General features: G+C 43.7%; 1 protein-coding gene across 2 annotated transcripts in view; it reads right to left on the bottom strand.

The window, feature by feature from the left end:
• MTAP (methylthioadenosine phosphorylase) overlaps positions 1 to 17,512 on the bottom strand; it is a 39,163-nt gene that overhangs the window by 8,469 nt on the left and 13,182 nt on the right. For both annotated transcript variants that reach the window (XM_060014841.2, XM_060014842.2), the window contains exons 4-5: positions 16,798 to 16,965; positions 3,529 to 3,631 (exon numbers count right to left, since the gene is read on the bottom strand). In XM_060014841.2, coding sequence (XP_059870824.1) covers positions 3,529 to 3,631; positions 16,798 to 16,965 — 271 coding nt within the window. The remainder of the gene's footprint in view (positions 1 to 3,528; positions 3,632 to 16,797; positions 16,966 to 17,512) is intronic.

Genomic DNA, 17,512 nt, shown 5'->3' with positions numbered 1-17,512 from the left:
ATTAGTCTTTTAAACTTAACTCTTAAAGCACTGCCAAGAATTCACTTACCCTTACGTACGTCCTAGTTTTTTCATCTGTAACATGGGAATAATATTATATAACTCAGAGATACTGAGTTTTGTTTTTTTTTTTTTAAAGAATTTATTTATTTATTTATTTATTGGCTGTTTTGGGTCTTCGTTGCTGCATGTGGGCTTTCTCTAGTTGCAGCCAGCGGGGGCTTATCTTTGTTACGGTGCATGGGCTTCTCATTGCAGTGGCTTCTCTTGTTGCGGAGGATGGGCTCTAGGCGCGGGGGCTTCAGTAGTTGTGGCTCGCAGGCTCAGTAGTTGTGGCACACGGGCTTAGTTGCTCCGCAGCATATGGGATCTTCCCAGACCAGGGCTCGAACCTGTGTCCCCTGCACTGGCAGGCGGATTCTTAACCACTGTGCCACCAGGGAAGCCCCGATACTGTGAATATTAAATGAGCTAAGGAATATATATAGCAAGGAATCTAAATGCTTAACTGGTCTTCTAATTATTAACACTGGCAGCTTCTACACATTTCCCAAATAATTTGTCAAGTTTCCTATGATACCATTATATAAGATGGAGTGACTCAAAGTCAATAGAAGGCTCCAATCTAGGCCAAAGGCTTGCCTGCACATGTCTGAACCACATAAGCAAATTAACCTATTTCCTTAAAAATAACACATTATGCTATGGCAAGACGAGAAAGAATTTTAAGAGCTTCGGCAACTCCAAATTTAGAACCATGACAAGCCCTAGATGACTAGCTGATGCTACATCATGTTTATTTATCCTATACATGCTGAAAATAAGATTCTGCTAAATAAAAACTTTTCTTTAAGGAGTATAGGTATAAATACAAGGGCTTATTAAATCACTCTTTCCCCTGATGTCCCCCCCCACTTTCAAAATTAAGATATAACCAGCCCAGTCCTGTCTTCATTAAATGTCTTTAAAAATCTCAAATAACTGAGCTGTACGTCTCGGCCAAACTTCAGAGTGCTTCTAGAGATGTGTGAAGGAAGATCACAACTATCGCAGGCTAGTGGCAATGTGCCTTGTACGTCTTCACCATCACCCTGGGTGGTGGGTGCCACGATGGGGAGGAGGAAGTAGAGGCTTATCGGCCTGGGTGGGCCAGGCAGTGACAGACCCTGGGCCCTTGCCACCTGGGCAAGTACTCTGCACTCCCACACAAACAGATAACGCCACCGTAAGGTGCCAGAAATATAAACTACAGGCTGAGAGGTCTCTTTACTGTGTCAGGACTTTAGAAGAATGTGTTTCAGATTACCTTTCGACTAGAAGTACTATTTTTGGAATAGGTAATACTTGCACATGGTACAAAAACGTAAACAGTACAAAAGGATATTATTCTGTGACAAGTATTTCTTCTACCTGTGTACTAGCGACCCAGTTTCCCCATGGGAAACCACTGTTACCAGTTCTTCGGTCAACTTTCCAGAAACACTCTATTTGCATATAAATATTTTCATATTTATCTCTTTTATATACACATATTTCAACACAAGTGGTAAGATATAGTACAACCATAGTGTACCTTGCTTGCCACTTGACAATCTGTCATCGGTACACGAAAGTACACAATGACGTTGAAAGTTAAAGTGATAATTACGAAGGGGCAACACCACCCACTCTTTACATTTTTTGGACAATATTTTAAAATCTCTTTTAGGGTATATAAGAATAAAGTAATACTCCGAAGGCGTTATTTTCCCATTTTCTTAAACTGCCCTCCCCAGCACTCTTTTAAAGTCTTTATGTGAGGGTCCTTAGCTTGACTAGACTAATAATAGCTGAATTAATTCAGTCTCAAGGGAGGCCAAACTGCATTACTGGAAACTATCATCCAGCCACCACATTTACAGTGCTCTGCATACATCATTAGCACTTTTCCCTTACCCACCTCTACTCCTAGTACCCACATCACTGGGCAGTACCTCTGATTTCCTACTAACATGCATATTCTCTCCCTAGTCTATTTCTTCCCAAGCTGCCCCCATTTTGAAGTGGACAAAAATGTTATTGCACACATCTACCTTCCTCTGGAGAGCAAATTTATTCTGTGGACAGATCTGTGTTTCAGACTTACATTGTTCTGATATATTCTGCTGATAACTACCCAGGAACTTACACAGTTGATCCTTGAACAACATAGGTTTGAACTGTGCAGTCTACTCATACATGGATTTTTTCCAATAAATTCATACTACAATACTATACAATCTGTGGTTCGCTGAATCCTTGGATGCAGAACTGCAGATAAGGAGGGCCAACTGTAAAGTTATACTCAGATTTTCAAGTGCATGGTAGGTCAGTGCCCCAACCCCTCACGTTGTTCAAGGGTCAAATGTATTCTAAACTCACACTTAGAAGTTAACCTGCCCTTTTTTTTGTTTTAAAGAAGTAAAAAAGGTGCTTTCACAGAAGTCACAGAGAATCAATATGCAGTGATATATCTGAAATGGCTCCAACGCCTGGCTTTGGATTCTAGATTTCTGAGACCAGAGTGAGGTTAAGGTGCCCTAGCTCTTAACTGTAAGGAAGCTAATTTTACATGATTATACAAGGCTGAACATATACTACTTTCCACATTCAGGTGTTAAAATCACCTGAATGATTAACATGTTTAGGTATCTGTATCGTCTAAGTTATTTTATAAAGTAGATTTTACTAGGCAGTTTGTCTCTGACAATAACTTCTGACCTACTGGGTTGCACCTGACTTTCAAATCTTGAGTTATAAGAAAAGTACCATGGATGGACTTTTGAATTGTGGTAGCCATTTTTATTCTCTGAAAGCTAAGGCTGTGATTCCTCACTTTATATCACCATTGGCTTTTGTAGGGCTGCCCCTTTAGTCCTGAGATCTTACTATAATCCTGGAGAGGAAGCTGGACAGTAACAGCCAAACTCAGCTCAAAGGCAAATGATGCCAATCTGACAATTTACAGATTATTAATAACTTAATTCATAAAAGCAGTTAACAGTCACTGGATGTCTTATAACTAACAGGCAGCACTCAAAGCACTTTATAAGTAAATAACTCTTTTATCCCTCACAGTCCTACGAGGTACATGTTATCATCACCTTATTTTACAAACGAGGAAACCAAACCCGAGGTTTTGGTCCAAAGACACACACCAATTAAGCTGAAGAGTAAAGACCTGATCATAAGAAATCTGGTTCCAGATTGTATACTCTAGACATACTATGCTACCCTAAATTATTTTAAAAGGTATCCTGACAGCAAAATCAAAACTTAGTTAAGAAAAAAGAAAAAGTAGGTTGCAACTTTGAGTGATTCATCTTACAAATGACTGAGAGTAGTGGAGACATTATTAGCAAAGGGAAACAACTCTTCATAAAACCTTGAGTAAGCAGCAAGCTAGAGAGGGGAAGAGAGACCACATGCTTGGCCAGTTAATTCTACGTCTAGATGCCACCCCAAGCCCTCATGATTTATTCTGGTGCACCTTCCAGAAATATTACGAACCTCTCTTGTTTTAGGGCAGAACGGCTCAGCCATTGGAATATGACACACTCCTCTGGCACAGGAATGATTTCCGTCATAGAAGGTCTGAAGCCTTCTGGTAGTCCTACAAAATAAAATAAAAAAGGGTAGTTTTTAAAAAGCCACCTTCCCACCCTCTGGGGGCTGGTAATCAGTTGTATCTAGGTCGATATCTTGGGTCCTCACTCCAGAATCAATAGTTCTGGATAAGCTGAAGGAAACTTTTTTTTTTTTTTAAAAAAAAAACAACAACACGAAAAAGAGCTTCTGGATGGTATTTGGCTTTTTTGGCTCTGGGTTGGTGGCAACGTGCTTCCCAACAGGAATTAAAGTGTCTGTGGTCTGGTGGCTGTAATAGGATAACCACACTGAACTGTAGATGCAACTCAACTGTGGTGTCAGGAGGCCAGGTAAAACACTTAAGAAGTCAACATGAAAATTTTCCATCATCTCAGATGTAGAGGATTGTATAGTGAACCCCATTATATATCACTTAGATTCAACAGTTTCCAAAATTTTGTCAAACTTGCTCCATCTGTTGCAAATCCCAGACTTTGTCACTTCACCCCTACTTCAGAAGGACCAAAATATGTGGAGTATTTTCCACGGCAATGTCATTATCACAGCTGATAAAAATGACATTAATTCCTCAGTATCACCTAATATATAGACCATGTGCAAATTTCCCTGGTGTCCTCAAAAAAAAAAAAATCTTTTTTTAAACCGTTGCTTGATTAGTTTCATGTTCAAACACAGTCCAAACTTTGCATTTGATTGCCCTGTCACTAAATTGAGAGTAATTCCTGCCCTCTGCCCTCAACCTTATTTTTTCATGCCTTTGACCCACTGAAGAAAGCAGCCATTCATCCAGCTCCACATTTCAGAATCATTTGTCTCTTTGCTCCCTTACTTAAGCTTATGCGTCTACCCGCCAGAATTAGTTCTAAAGTCTCATGAAAGTTCTAAAGTTAACTTTCTGATAAAACATTTTTGAACCTGTAGGAGAGAGGGTAAAATTAAGCCAGTGGCAAGTCACCCAGCAACTTCTCTCTCAAAGTTTTCAGAATAAAGCACTTCCTATATCCATTATATTGTTCTAAACTTGAACTCATGAGTAATATAGAAAAGAAAGTCCTCATTTCCCTAGAGAGGGGAGAGCAGGGGAGGGACACGGCAAGGGAAAACCAACAGCTGAAGGCAAATCACTTCATTTCTGCTTCCGGGCGTGGGAGGGTAGGCAACGGCATGGAGAAATATTCTGGTTCAGTTTACACAGCTGGCATGTCCACCTATCAAAGTTAACCTGTTACTTCCTCCCCATCACATATTAAACAGTGACACTAGCTGGCACCAAAGCCACCTTGCTCAGAGATTAGGCCTCAGAGATTGGGAGGAATGAAAACCCAGTCTGTGCTCCTCTCAACCCCTTATCATACACGGGTCTTAAGGGAAAGGCTAAGTTAACCCCAAAGCAATTTCAGATGGCACCGAAGAACAGGTCAAATGACTCTTCCAGCCTATATAAACAGAGGCTTTTCTCTTTTTGTAAAACTGACTAATAAGATGGTTCCACATATTCCAGCTTTGGCTTGGTTTCAGCCTTCAGTGAGTCAAGTATTAGCAAAAATCCTACTTACAACCATGATTAAGTGTGAAAACAGGGCCACAAAACCCTTCAGTGGCTATACCCCAATAGACATCTATGCAGTTAACACCCCCATCTTATCTATCTCTGTCCCTCTCTATCTCCATCCCTTCTTTGCCTAATTACTCCTCTCTCTGTTTTGAACATTTACCTTAAGACATAATATGTATTAGTTATTCCTTATGTTATGCTATATACATGTGATACTAACTGCCTACAGTTTTAATTCCCTCTCAACTGGAACATTTTACGTTTTTCTCTTTAAACAAAGCTCCCTAACTCCCACCTCTAAGGCTTATAGCAAACCACCATATCTTCTCGATTCTTCATTTCCCAATTACAAAATGTAGTGTTCATCCACCCATTTATAAGAGTGTTATAAGGATTAAGTGAGCCCTGATGCCTAGATATCCCACGGCAGCTCAGAACTGAGGTCTGGGCTAGAGACTGAATTGGGAGTCAGCACCAAGGAGAAGCTGTAGCTGAGAATGGGGCCTCAGAGCACCCAACCTTGCAGGAGGGGTAGCCCCGAGGAAGAAATAGGGACTTCAATACCAGTATTACTAATAGGTTCAGGGTTATGCTGTTAAGATCCCAGGAGGGAAAGTGCCAATAAGAAACATCTCTTCACACAGACTGCCCACCTACTTGTGGTGTTCTGCATAACTCAAACAGTGACATATTCAAGGAAAAGTAATGATCTAATTTTAAATCACTATAAGTACTCCTATTTCGCATAAAATAATGAGGCATGATTATGCTGAATGAAATTCAGACCAAGAGCAATGGGGTTTGCAATCACAAGTGAAGTGACTGAAGGACACCACCCAAGTGAAATCCTAAAATGAAAATATATGTGATTTTAAGATCTCCTGTCCTCCCCCTGAAAGTTTTTAAGGAGAAGTGAGAGCTTCTGTAATGTAGCAAGAAGCAAAGGACGTCCCACACGGTGGGGACTGTTACCTCATTGAGCCTGTGTTAAAGGGGGTTCCTGCCTGTTCACTCCCTATTTCCAGTCAAAAGAGCTCTTCTATAAACAAAACAGTAGTTCACTCTCAAGTGGAGTTTTCTGATGGATATGGAGAAAATATAGAAAATGTAGTTTTGTACTTGGATTTCAATCCTGTTACTGATTTTTCGTGTGGCCTTGAGCAAATTACTTAACCTCCCTGAGTTCTTTCTTCATAAGGTATTAGCAACATCCACTTACACCCTTGTTTAAAACAGGGCCGCAAAAAACCTCCGGTAGCTACATCCCAATAGGGTGATGCAATAACTCCTCCATTTATATGTCAAATGTACGTTTGGGGATAAACAGTAATTGTTGCAAAGTGCTACTACTATTGCCCTGAGGATCAATGAGGGAACAGATGCAGCATCCGGCCTACAGTATTCACCCAGGTCACATTACCGATGGACACAGGCGCAGCAGAAGCAAGCACATGGAGGAGCTCATCAATGGAAGACACTTGCAGATTTTTCTTGAGGGCAGAAACTAGGTGTGCAGCCGTGCCTAGGTGAGCACCTTTCCCTGATAAAGGGGGCCCTTAATGAGATCTCTTCTTCCTCCCATCAAGAGATAGAACTGGAATCTCTTCCTGGGCCACAGGAAAAAAATTAGCCTTAGACAACGTCAGACTGGCTGGATCCATTGGGAAGCTGTGTTTCAGGCTGTGGGTGAGAAGAACAGGAAGGATCACACACCTTCCAGAAGCAACCTAGACCAAGGATGAGAGTTTAGGGGTGGCGGCTCTGTCCTACCAAGCTATGAAAGTGGCATGTGGCAGCAAACAAAATAATGCCCCCCTACACCCCTGAATATCCACACCCTAATGCCCAGAACATATGAATATGTTACCTTACATGGCAGAGGGCAACAGAGGTTGCAGGTGGAATTAAGTCTGCTAACCAGCTGGACTTAGAAAGATTATCCTGGATTAACCAGGTAGGCCCAGTATCATCACAGGAGTCCTGACATGTGGAAGAAGGCAGAAGAGTCAGTACTAGTGATGAAAAGGACTTGATCCGCCATTGCTGGCTTTGAAGATGGAAGGGGGCCAGGAGCCAAGGAATGAAGGTGGCAAAGAGCAAGGAAAGGGATTCTCCCGAGCCTCCAGAAAGGAATGCAGCCCTTGATTTTAGCCTACTGAGACCCATGTTAGACTCCTAACCTGCAGAACTAGATAATAAATTTGTGTTGTTTAAGCCACTAAGTTTGTGGTAACTTGTTACAGCAGCAATAGGAAGCTAATACATGTGCTCATATGGTTTAACACAGTTAACGCAATGCAACTCTGCCCCTAACTCTTGCTTCAATTGGTGAAGCCTCCTAGCGAGGCAAAGGGACTGCTAATTTCACCCCCCTCTCCACCATCAGCCTGGGATATATATCCACTGGAAGTAGACTTCAGGGACTGCCCAACTGACTGGCTTTACTGCTCCCTGGCTGGCTGTGTGCCTCCAGGAGAGAGTCACTCTGACCTGTGTTCACCTTATCAGTCTTCTCATATTTTAAATGGGGAAGTATGAAGGGTAAATACTGTGTGAAGACTGAATAAGAACACATGAAGCAAGTGCTCAGCCCGAGTAACTACTGCTGGTAGAAAATCTGCTTCTGTACTTCTCGTCTGCCAACTTCAGAGCAGACGTACTCGGGTCTCAAGTCAAGGGTACCCCCAAAACGGGGATATGTGATGAGAAAAGTTAGCAAAACAAACAACAAACTGCATATGGAAGAGTGAAGAAGACAAAATGATGTTGTGTACTGGCAAGAGAAATGAGTTCAAGGCCATCAGGGAGAGAATACCGGGCACTTTCAGACACAGTGGGGGAACAAAGCCCAGAGAAAGACTGACCAGTAGGTTCTTTCTGGATCAAGATCCTTGAATTGGCACAAAGACAGCCATTTGTTAATAGTTTTCCTTTGAGGAAATGCTGAGTTGCAAACAAGATGAGGGAAAATACTTTTCCCACAGCAGAAGCAAACACACCCGCACACTTCCAAGGTGGTTCTGGAGCACAGCACGTCCACGAGCCTCAGCACACAGGAACACGAGGCGGTTAATTTACTGGCAAAGCGGGGCCAAGGGCTGCTCATACACAGCTTGGTTTCGGGGAAATGATTCTACCCATATCACTTAAAGTCTACCCAAACAGTCTATCTCATGAGTGCCCCTAAGTGAAGAATGCATCGTTTGGTGCATTTACTCTTAGCACTGCAAGCTGCAAAAGGGGAAGGCTGGTTGGAAAGGCATGCATATTGAAAACTTTAGTAATGTGTCAGATTGCCTTCTATTACGATTCTAACCATCTCTACCAGTAATAGGTATGTGCGTTAATTATCCAGGGCCTGACAGCATCTCACAGGTGGGAAGAACTTAATATTTTTCTTTCCCTTCATAATTATCCAGAAATAACTTGACTTCATGTTCAAAAGACCAGAGATGACCAGATAATAAACATTAATACTTCACTGGGGAAAGGGAAATGAGCAGGGATGCAAAGTACAAAAGCAGTGAAGAAACCACCACAAAGGGGACAAGATAGTTTTAAGTACACATCAAAGATCATTACCATCAATGACAAAAGGAACTAGGAAAAAATTACATCAAATTACAGGAAGAGCTGAATAGCTGAGGTCTTCTACCCAGGGACAGCCCTTCTTATTCAGAAGTCTGCATACGAGCTGACACTCAGTAACAGATTCCGGGGCAAGCCCTCCCAGAGGGTAGCAGTTGTTTGAGCTTGGTTTCCAGCACTCCTGTGACTGTGTCTTCCTTCCTGTTATATTTTCTGGGAGTAGTATGGCAACCAGCTTTGAGGGGAGTCAAGCTGGGAGAAGTAAAAATGTTAAGAACTAACCCAGATGAGGGTAGTGGTGACAGATGACAGGGTGGATTCAAGACACACATGGGCACGACTTAGAGACCGACTGGATGTAGGGGTGACAGATCCACAGCAGCGATCACCCGGTAGATGGCAGTGCGATGGTATTACCAACTTAGCAACTTACCAAGTGGAGAAGAGGGAGCTCGAGACAGGGGAAGGTGTGGGGTTAGAAGACAACCAAGGGGGAAAATTAATGAACTGTGAATTACAAAGTGTGAGGTGTCTTTGGGACCTTGTCCTGTATCTAGGAGCCAGTATGGATCTCAAGGTGGAGGCCAGAGCTGGAAGTCCATGTGTCAGGAGTGGTTGAGGTCATAGGGTTTGCAGATGAACCTAATTCAAACCCCACAGGTCCCACTTATTAGCAAATGACCAATATTTCTGAGCTTAAGTTCCCTCAATTTAAACTGAGGAAACGACCCATGTATGTGGTAAATAGGGTTAATTGATTTGTGGTACTTGGTAGGAACTCAAACATTGGGAGCTTATAGCATTTTTTAAATAACAGTAAGGATATAAGGTGAGAAGGTAGTTTGTAGAACAGAGTTAACCTCACACAGGGAACAGTTGCTCCCACTTCAAGGACAGCAGCAAGATGACAAAGAAGAACAGGGAGGCAAGTAACTGGTGAAAGGGAGGGTGAAGGAAGATGGCGAGATTGTGCCTAATACCATCTGTTTTCTTGTAAAGAGGCAATGTTCTCAACCAAGAGCGAAGGATATGGGCAGGAAGCTGTGAGAGAACAGAAAGGGTTCAAAGTAGCTGCTGACAGGAATGGGAGAAAGAGCTAAGCAAAGGCTTCCTGTATAATTCTTTATCATAAACCTCCATTTCTATTGGTAAGAACAAACCCCGTGCCCAAGAGGCTGAAAGACTGAGAAACTGACATCATTACACACCTCAACCTCTAGGCCTACCTTCCAAGGATGGCTAAGAACTTTGTACTGTAAAACCCTGGGGGAAGCCCAAGGCAGGGCTATGTCTTTGGGAGAGGGAAATAAACTGACATCATCCCTTACCCCTGTGGTTACAGCGGGACTTTCCTGATGAGTAAGTGTGCATCACCAGCCAACGCTCATCCCAACCCCCAACCTCTCCCGATTCTAGCGAGAAAATAATTCTCTTAAGAGGGTGGGCATCAGAACTCTTAGGAATCAATCCAACACCCTCATTTAGCAGATGAGGACACTAAGTGACACAGGAATTTGGGGGCAGAGCCAGGATACAATTTTGGATGTCCTCACTTCCAAGCTGGGGCTTCTTCCACCACATTCTTTTAGTTGAACCTAACCAGGGGCCTCAGGCCACTGTGTTAACAGCATTTTGCAGAAAATACTTGGCATTAGGAATTACATCCTGCCTTTTTTTAATCTTAATTTTTTGGCCATATTTTTCTCACTGTTAAAAAAACAAAAAACAAAAAACCCCCAAACACCTTAAACATTCCTGATAGAGGCCGCTATTAAAAAGAAAGAATCTTATTCTCATCCTTACAGATGTTACCCAGCTTCACCTTGAGATATTTCTGGTAGTGACAGAAGCAGTTTAAGGGACCCTACTAGTATGCATCTTTTTTTTTTTTTTCGCGGTATGTGGGCCTCTCACTGTTGTGGCCTCTCCCGTTGCGGAGCCCAGACTCCGGACACGCAGGTTCAGTGGCCATGGCTCACGGGCCCAGCCGCTCCGTGGCATGTGGGATCTTCCTGGACCAGGCCACGAACCCGTGTCCCCTGAATCGGCAGGCGGACTCTCAACCACTGTGCCACCAGGGAAGCCCTTTTTTTAACTTAATATAATGTGGGCATCTTTCCAAACACTCTGCATATCTAATTGTTCCTTTCATAAATATGGTGAGGGACTTCCCTGTTGGCACAGTGGTTAAGAATCTGCCTGCCAATGCAGGGGACACCAGTTCAATCCCTGGTCTGGGAAGATCCCACACTCTGCAGAGCAGCTAAGCCCATGCACCACAATTACTGAAGCCTGCGCGCCTAGAGCCTGTGCTCCACAACAAGAGAAGCCACCTCAATGAGAAGCCCACGCGCCGCAACAGAGAGTAGCCCCTGCTCAACACAACTAGAGAAAGCCTGTGCACAGCAACGAAGACCCAACGCAACCAAAAATAAATATATAAATAAAACTAATTCTTTAAAAATAAATAAACAAACAAATAAGGTGAGTTGAATTCCCTCCAATGATGATACTCAGGATTGATGGTGAAAGGAGAAAGGTCATATGTGGAAGTTGCTAGAATCTCCTGCCCATGTGTACCTTCCATGGCACGGAAAGTTACTAGTCTAGGGTGGAAGAGAGGCCATATAATCAGTCCCCACCCCCCACAGACAAATGAATTTCTAGGAGTATCTAACAACAACTGGGTCGACAATGGAGGGTATGTGCAACAGAAGGAAAACAGGAAGAGACAACAAAATGCCTCATGCTTTGAAAAAAGCATCTAGGGGAAACAGTGTTGCTTGCTCTATAATAGCAAAAATCTCATTAGAAATCACTTCTATACTCCACTTTATAATGTATCATCCAAGTCAGGCCTTAAAAGTGGGGTGGGATGCGAGGGATGGTTATGTCTTTACCTGCAAGGCTGAAAAGCAAAAACAAAACAAAACAAAAGCCAAGTAAAAAAAAAAAAAAAAAAAAAGCCAAGTAAATGCATAGTTATGCCTCTAAATTTCTAAGTCTTGTCTCAGAATTTGGTTAGTCTTATACGGAGCCCTCACCAAACCACAGGCAGGGAGGATCCAGCTTCATAAAACACCTACCACTGATCCTGCTGGGCTCAAAGGAGGGAGGTGCTTCCACCAGCAGGAAGGGAGGTAACAGCAGAACCACTGAGCAAGTAAAGCCGCTGGCTGTCCCAGCTGCTTCCTGGACAGTGGCAAATAGATACAGGAGATCAGAAGACACAAGGATGCAAGCAGGTATAAAGCACAGTAGAGAAACAATCTGAAAAGCCTTAGTGGAACCCTGAGAGTAGCTAAGCTTTCAGATTTCTGTCTCTGTTTCATGTGCAAAGCCAGATTATGGGGAGGGAATCAACTTGGATTCCCTATGAGGTCTTTTCTCTCCGTCACTCAGACAGTCTTGCTTCCCCACCAGAGACACTGTGAGAGCCAGATGTACCCTACACGGGCAGAGGTTTGTACCACAGGAGAACTACCCCAAATTATGAATCTTGGGAGTGTCTCCCTTATAAGATCGTTTTAAAGTAGAAATAGCCTCACAATCCTAAAACAGATGAAAGGTCAGACAGACACATTCTCTCCCCAGTTCACATGGACTGTTTAATAATGGTCAAGAAGCAGAACAAGCCCCATTCTTAACCATGTTTTATCATGAATTGCCAAATGACTTATGGCTCTGATGGTGGGGACCTCCACCAAGTAGAAGAAATCAAACCCAGTGGGCTTCCCTGGTGGCGCAGTGGTTGAGAGTCCACCTGCTGATGCAGGGGACACAGGTTCGTGCCCCGGGCCAGGAAGATCCCACATGCCACGGAGCGGCTGGGCCCGTGAGCCATGGCCGCTGAGCCTGTGCATCTGAAGCCTGTGCTCCGCAACGGGAGAGGCCACAACAGTGAGAAGCCCGCGTACTGCAAAAAAACCACAAAACAACAACAACCAAAAATCCCCCAGTATATCAGGAGGCCCAAAGCAGGCACTGAGGACACTTACTGTGGGCGAGCCTCTTACAAATTCTTGGTATAAATTACTATTTAAAATTTTTGGTTTGTGAAGAATATTGCACATGGGGTCCAGGATAAGGGAAGAGTCAGGAAACCTGTCACTGTGCAACACACATGCGAAAATGACCAGAGAACACATTCTTTCAGCATTTAAGTTCTAGATCCACATACATTTTCCTTTCTACAGCAGCCCTAATCACAAATGAAAGATTACTTTCACTTTAAATATTAGCAAAGGTTATTTCCTTGCATGTTTGAGAAACAGATGAAAGGACTGAGTACACACACCCAAAAATACTGGAACCAACTCCTCTCCCCACCTGTCTGCTGTCCTGATTTCTCCAGGTCAGCCACACCCAGGATTCCCCTTTTCTCATGCCGAGGCTTTCAAGTTTTCACAGGTTGGAATGTAGCATGAGCAAACCCAATGATTTTCAGAAGAGAATGATCTTATTTTCCTAAAAGAGCTTTCAGCCTGTCAGACACCTTCAAGGGTATTTTTCATTTTTAGCTTATAGGCATCTAATGATTTTAAAAACCATAAAAATCAAAGCTACCTGTCACTCTTAAATCTTAATGACTTCTAAGTTATGCACGGCATGGTTGACAAGCCAGGTTGGTGTTTTTTCCCCCTATGCTGAGCACTGAGGGCAAAGAAAGCAAGATGCTCTAGTTCTGCCATCTATTAAAAAAGAATAGCCATACTATTCCATTTTGATTCTTTATCACAAATGTATGTCAGGGAGATTAAAACAGTCCCTCTAGTCTTGGAAGACACTTTAGGATGAGGATATTTTTTCTAAGATGATGTGCTGGCAAAGTTATAGCAGTAGTAAGCAAAAATGTGTTTCCAGATCAATCCCTGGAGAAGAACCCATGGACAGTGCAAGGAAAAGGAGCTTAAGTGATAGAATTCAACCTGTAATTTTGAAGAGAGGACGATGGCCCACATAGGTAAAGTGATCTGCCTGAGGCCAAACAGAGCCAAGATGACCCTTCTAGAGTTCAGTGCTCCTGCCCCCACAGCTCTAATCCTCTGTGCACCTCTGCAGGATGCTGCAGTCCTATCAAATATTCTGGGGCTGTGGTTACAGCTATGGGCACTGAGGCTGTAAACAGCAGAGCCTGCAGCTCACCATTCATGCCTGATGATAGGACTAAGTGGAGGTTCAGACGCCTGCCTTAACACACCAGGATTTACTCTGTTAAAATAAAAAAGTGCTGTCAGTACAACACATGTAGGGCATTTCTCACAAGACAAAAAGTTCTGATCCTCCTCTCCTGTAAGACATTCTCAAGCCTGGGTAACAGAAACCACATAGCTCAAACAGCAGCAGTAACACTTAGAAGATGCTCTCCAATAGCAAAATAATGCAAGGCACATATGTCATTTAAAATGTTCTAGCACCCACATCAAAACGGTATAAGAGAAACAGGTAAAATGAGTTTTAGTACCTTATGTAACTTAATATATCAAAAATGTTATTGTTGCAATATATAATTGATACAAAATTTGAGATTTCATTCTAAATGTTACTTACTTAGGGGATCCTCCTTTTAACAGACCTTTTTTTCTGTTTTTACCAAGTGACGTTAACTAGCAGACATACTCCAGCCCAGACTCACAGTAAAGGCATTTATTGGGCAGGTACCACAGGCTAGATTCATAAAAGGCGCTCGCCAGGGACTCAGAACTCCCAAGGCAAGACTAAGGAGGCAGGTTATAGACATGGCACATAGAAGAAAACAGACACCGGAAGATTTTAAGGTCACACAGCTAATAAGAGCCAAGGCAGAAAGAAACCAGATCTGATGGCAACGCCTGTTCTCTTTCTATTCTCTTTGTGCCCCACCTGCTTTCTTGAGAGCCAGTATGTGAAACATTTACATTTACTACATGTGAGACAAAGATCTGGGAAATGCAACAGTGTACAGTTACACCACGTAAGTAACAAATTAATCCCAGGCTTAGTATCCAAGCCAAACTTTTCCTTCCAGTACCATCTACCATACTTTATAAATCCACATCATTCTAGAGTTTTGTGCACTGCATTATTAAAAAAACCACATTGCACCCATTTTCTTAGGTCATTACCCCCAAACACGTCTTTGACGGCCATAGAGATTTTGATCAGGATGTCCCCTAAACACAAACTCCAGCCGCCTCCCTCTCCCTTTGAACAATCATGTTCATTCAGTCACTCAAAAAATACTGACTGAGCAACCACAGGCCAGGTAGTATTGTGGGTGTTGGGGATAAAGTGGCAAACAGGACATATGGGGTCCATGCCCTCACACGGTTTACATTCTAGAGGGGAAGATGAAAAACATACAGTGTCAGGTGCAGAAAAATGATAGGAAAAATGAAAGGGGAGGGGCATGTAATGATTTTAGTCTATCCTCATTATTTATTAGGTTGAACCACATGAAATTACTGATATTCAACCATTTCTAGCTTACAGAACCGGCAATTTCATTTGGTTCAAGCTAATAGCTTCATTTCATCAGGTAACATTCAATGCTTCTGATGGACTAGGGAATATTTAAATACCTGAAAAGCAGAAGACACACAGAACAGGACTGAATAAACCTTCCTTCCATAACAGTCAAGGTAGGAGAGGCGTTGGGTACAGCGAGCCCAGAGTTAACAGACTGGAAGAGTAGGATGGACTGAGGTGATGGTCGGGGTGAATGGATGGGGGATGCTGATAGGAGCTACCAAGTGGTTTACTCTCTGTGGTTCTTCTCCCCACCGCTCTGGCTCAAGTAGCAGACTGCAGTTACCTGTCTCCATCCAGAGCATTCTGGGAAGTGGTTACTTCCCCCAGGAATGGGAGGTGGGGCAGCAGGAGGATGGGATCCCTAGGAGACCACCCCTTTTCTTTTTTTTTTTCTTTTTTTTTTTTTTTTTTTTGCGGTACGCGGGCCTCTCACTGTTGTGGCCTCTCCCGTTGCGGAGCACAGGCTCCGGATGCGCAGGCTCAGCGGCCATGGCTCACGGGCCCAGCTGCTCCGCAGCATGTGGGATCTTCCCGGACCGGGGCACGAACCCGTGTCCCCTGCATCGGCAGGCGGACTCTCAACCACTGCGCCACCAGGGAAGCCCCACCCCTTTTCTTATGACTTCTTCAACTACTTCTTTTTTTTTTTTTTCTTTGCGGTACGCGGGCCTCTCACTGTTGTGGCCTCTCCCGTTGCGGAGCACAGGCTCCGGACACGCAGGCTCAGCAGCTATGGCTCACGGGCCTAGCTGCTCCGCGGCATGTGGGATCTTCCCAGACCGGGGCACGAACCCATGTCCCCTGCATCGGCAGGCGGACTCTCAACCACTGCGCCACCAGGGGAGCCCTTCTTCAACTACTTCTAAATGCAGAGAAAGCCCAGGATCTTGGCAGTCCATTATTGTTCAATATTTTGGTAAAGGAACATTGTAGATTCCTTGTGCAATTAAGTAACAGAATATCCCTAGCTCAGGAACCAACTATTGATCTTAACATCACAAAAAGACAACCAGACATTACGTGCCTCCTGATATGATGCAGAAAGATTCTCACCAAGAATTCAAACTTGGTTCCAATCAGGCCTCCGGAGTTAAGCACTGGTTTACGGTAAACACAGGGGACAGGGGAAGACACTAAATGAGGCTTAAGGATGCAATCAGTAAAATCCAGCATGTGGGGAGACTATAGGACAAAAAAGAAAAAAAGCCTTCTCTGGACCCTCATTTCAACAAACCAACTACAAAAAAAAAGTCTGTGAGACAATAGGGAAAAAGAGAACACTGCCTAGACATCTAATACTAAGGAAATATTAACTAATTTGTTTTTTAAAAAGTTCTTTTAAAGTTACAAATTGATAAATGTTGAAGCTGGGAATTAGGAACTTGAGAGTTCATGATGATTCTTCTATTTTCTATCTGTGGGCCTGTGTCCCCTTTCCCACAAGTCCCCACACATTGTCCACTTGAGCTGAGAACGATTGTACAGGAGGAGCCTGAGCATTTTAGACGACTGCTCACCTGTCAATGAACTGATCAATAATGACGATATCGCCAGGCTGAATCTCTTCCTTCAAGGAACCGCAAGCTGTGGTCACTATGACATGTGTACAGCCCTCCTCCTTCAGAGCCCAGATGTTCGCCTGATAGTTGACTTTCGAAGGCATGATGGTATGCTGCCTCCCATGCCTAAGGAAAGAGAGTAAATATATTAAATATGGTAGAGGAGTGAGCAGGGCATTTTTTTTTTTTTTTTTTTTTTTTTTTTTTTGGCAGTACGCGGGCCTCTCACTGCTGTGGCCTCTCCCGTTGCGGAGCACAGGCTCCGGATGCGCAGGCTCAGCGGCCATGGCTCACGGGCCCAGCCACTCCGTGGCATGTGGGATCGTCCCGGACCCGGGGCACGAACCCGTGTCCCCTGCATCGGCAGGTGGACTCTCAACCACTGCGCCACCAGGGAAGCCCGAGCAGGGCATTTTTAATACTCTTGGAAAAGAAAACTCATTTACAGCAGTGCCTTCCAGCCCTTCCCACCAAAATGCTTTCCTTGGCAGAGGAAGAGTGAGAACAGGCCAGGCAATAACCAGCCTACTTCAAGTATAAACTATGTGGTTTTAAAGTGCAGACTCGGGACTTCCCTGGTGGTGCAGTGATTAAGAATCTGCCTACCAGTGCAGGAGACATGGGTTCGAGCCCTGGTCCGGGAAGACCCCACATGCCGCGGAGCAACTAAGCC

The sequence above is a fragment of the Delphinus delphis genome, chromosome 6, assembly GCF_949987515.2.
Source record: "Delphinus delphis chromosome 6, mDelDel1.2, whole genome shotgun sequence".
NCBI classification, from domain to species: Eukaryota; Metazoa; Chordata; class Mammalia; order Artiodactyla; family Delphinidae; genus Delphinus; species Delphinus delphis.
The sequence above is the reverse complement of the archived record's forward strand: the minus strand, read 5'-3'. Positions and strand labels throughout refer to the sequence as shown.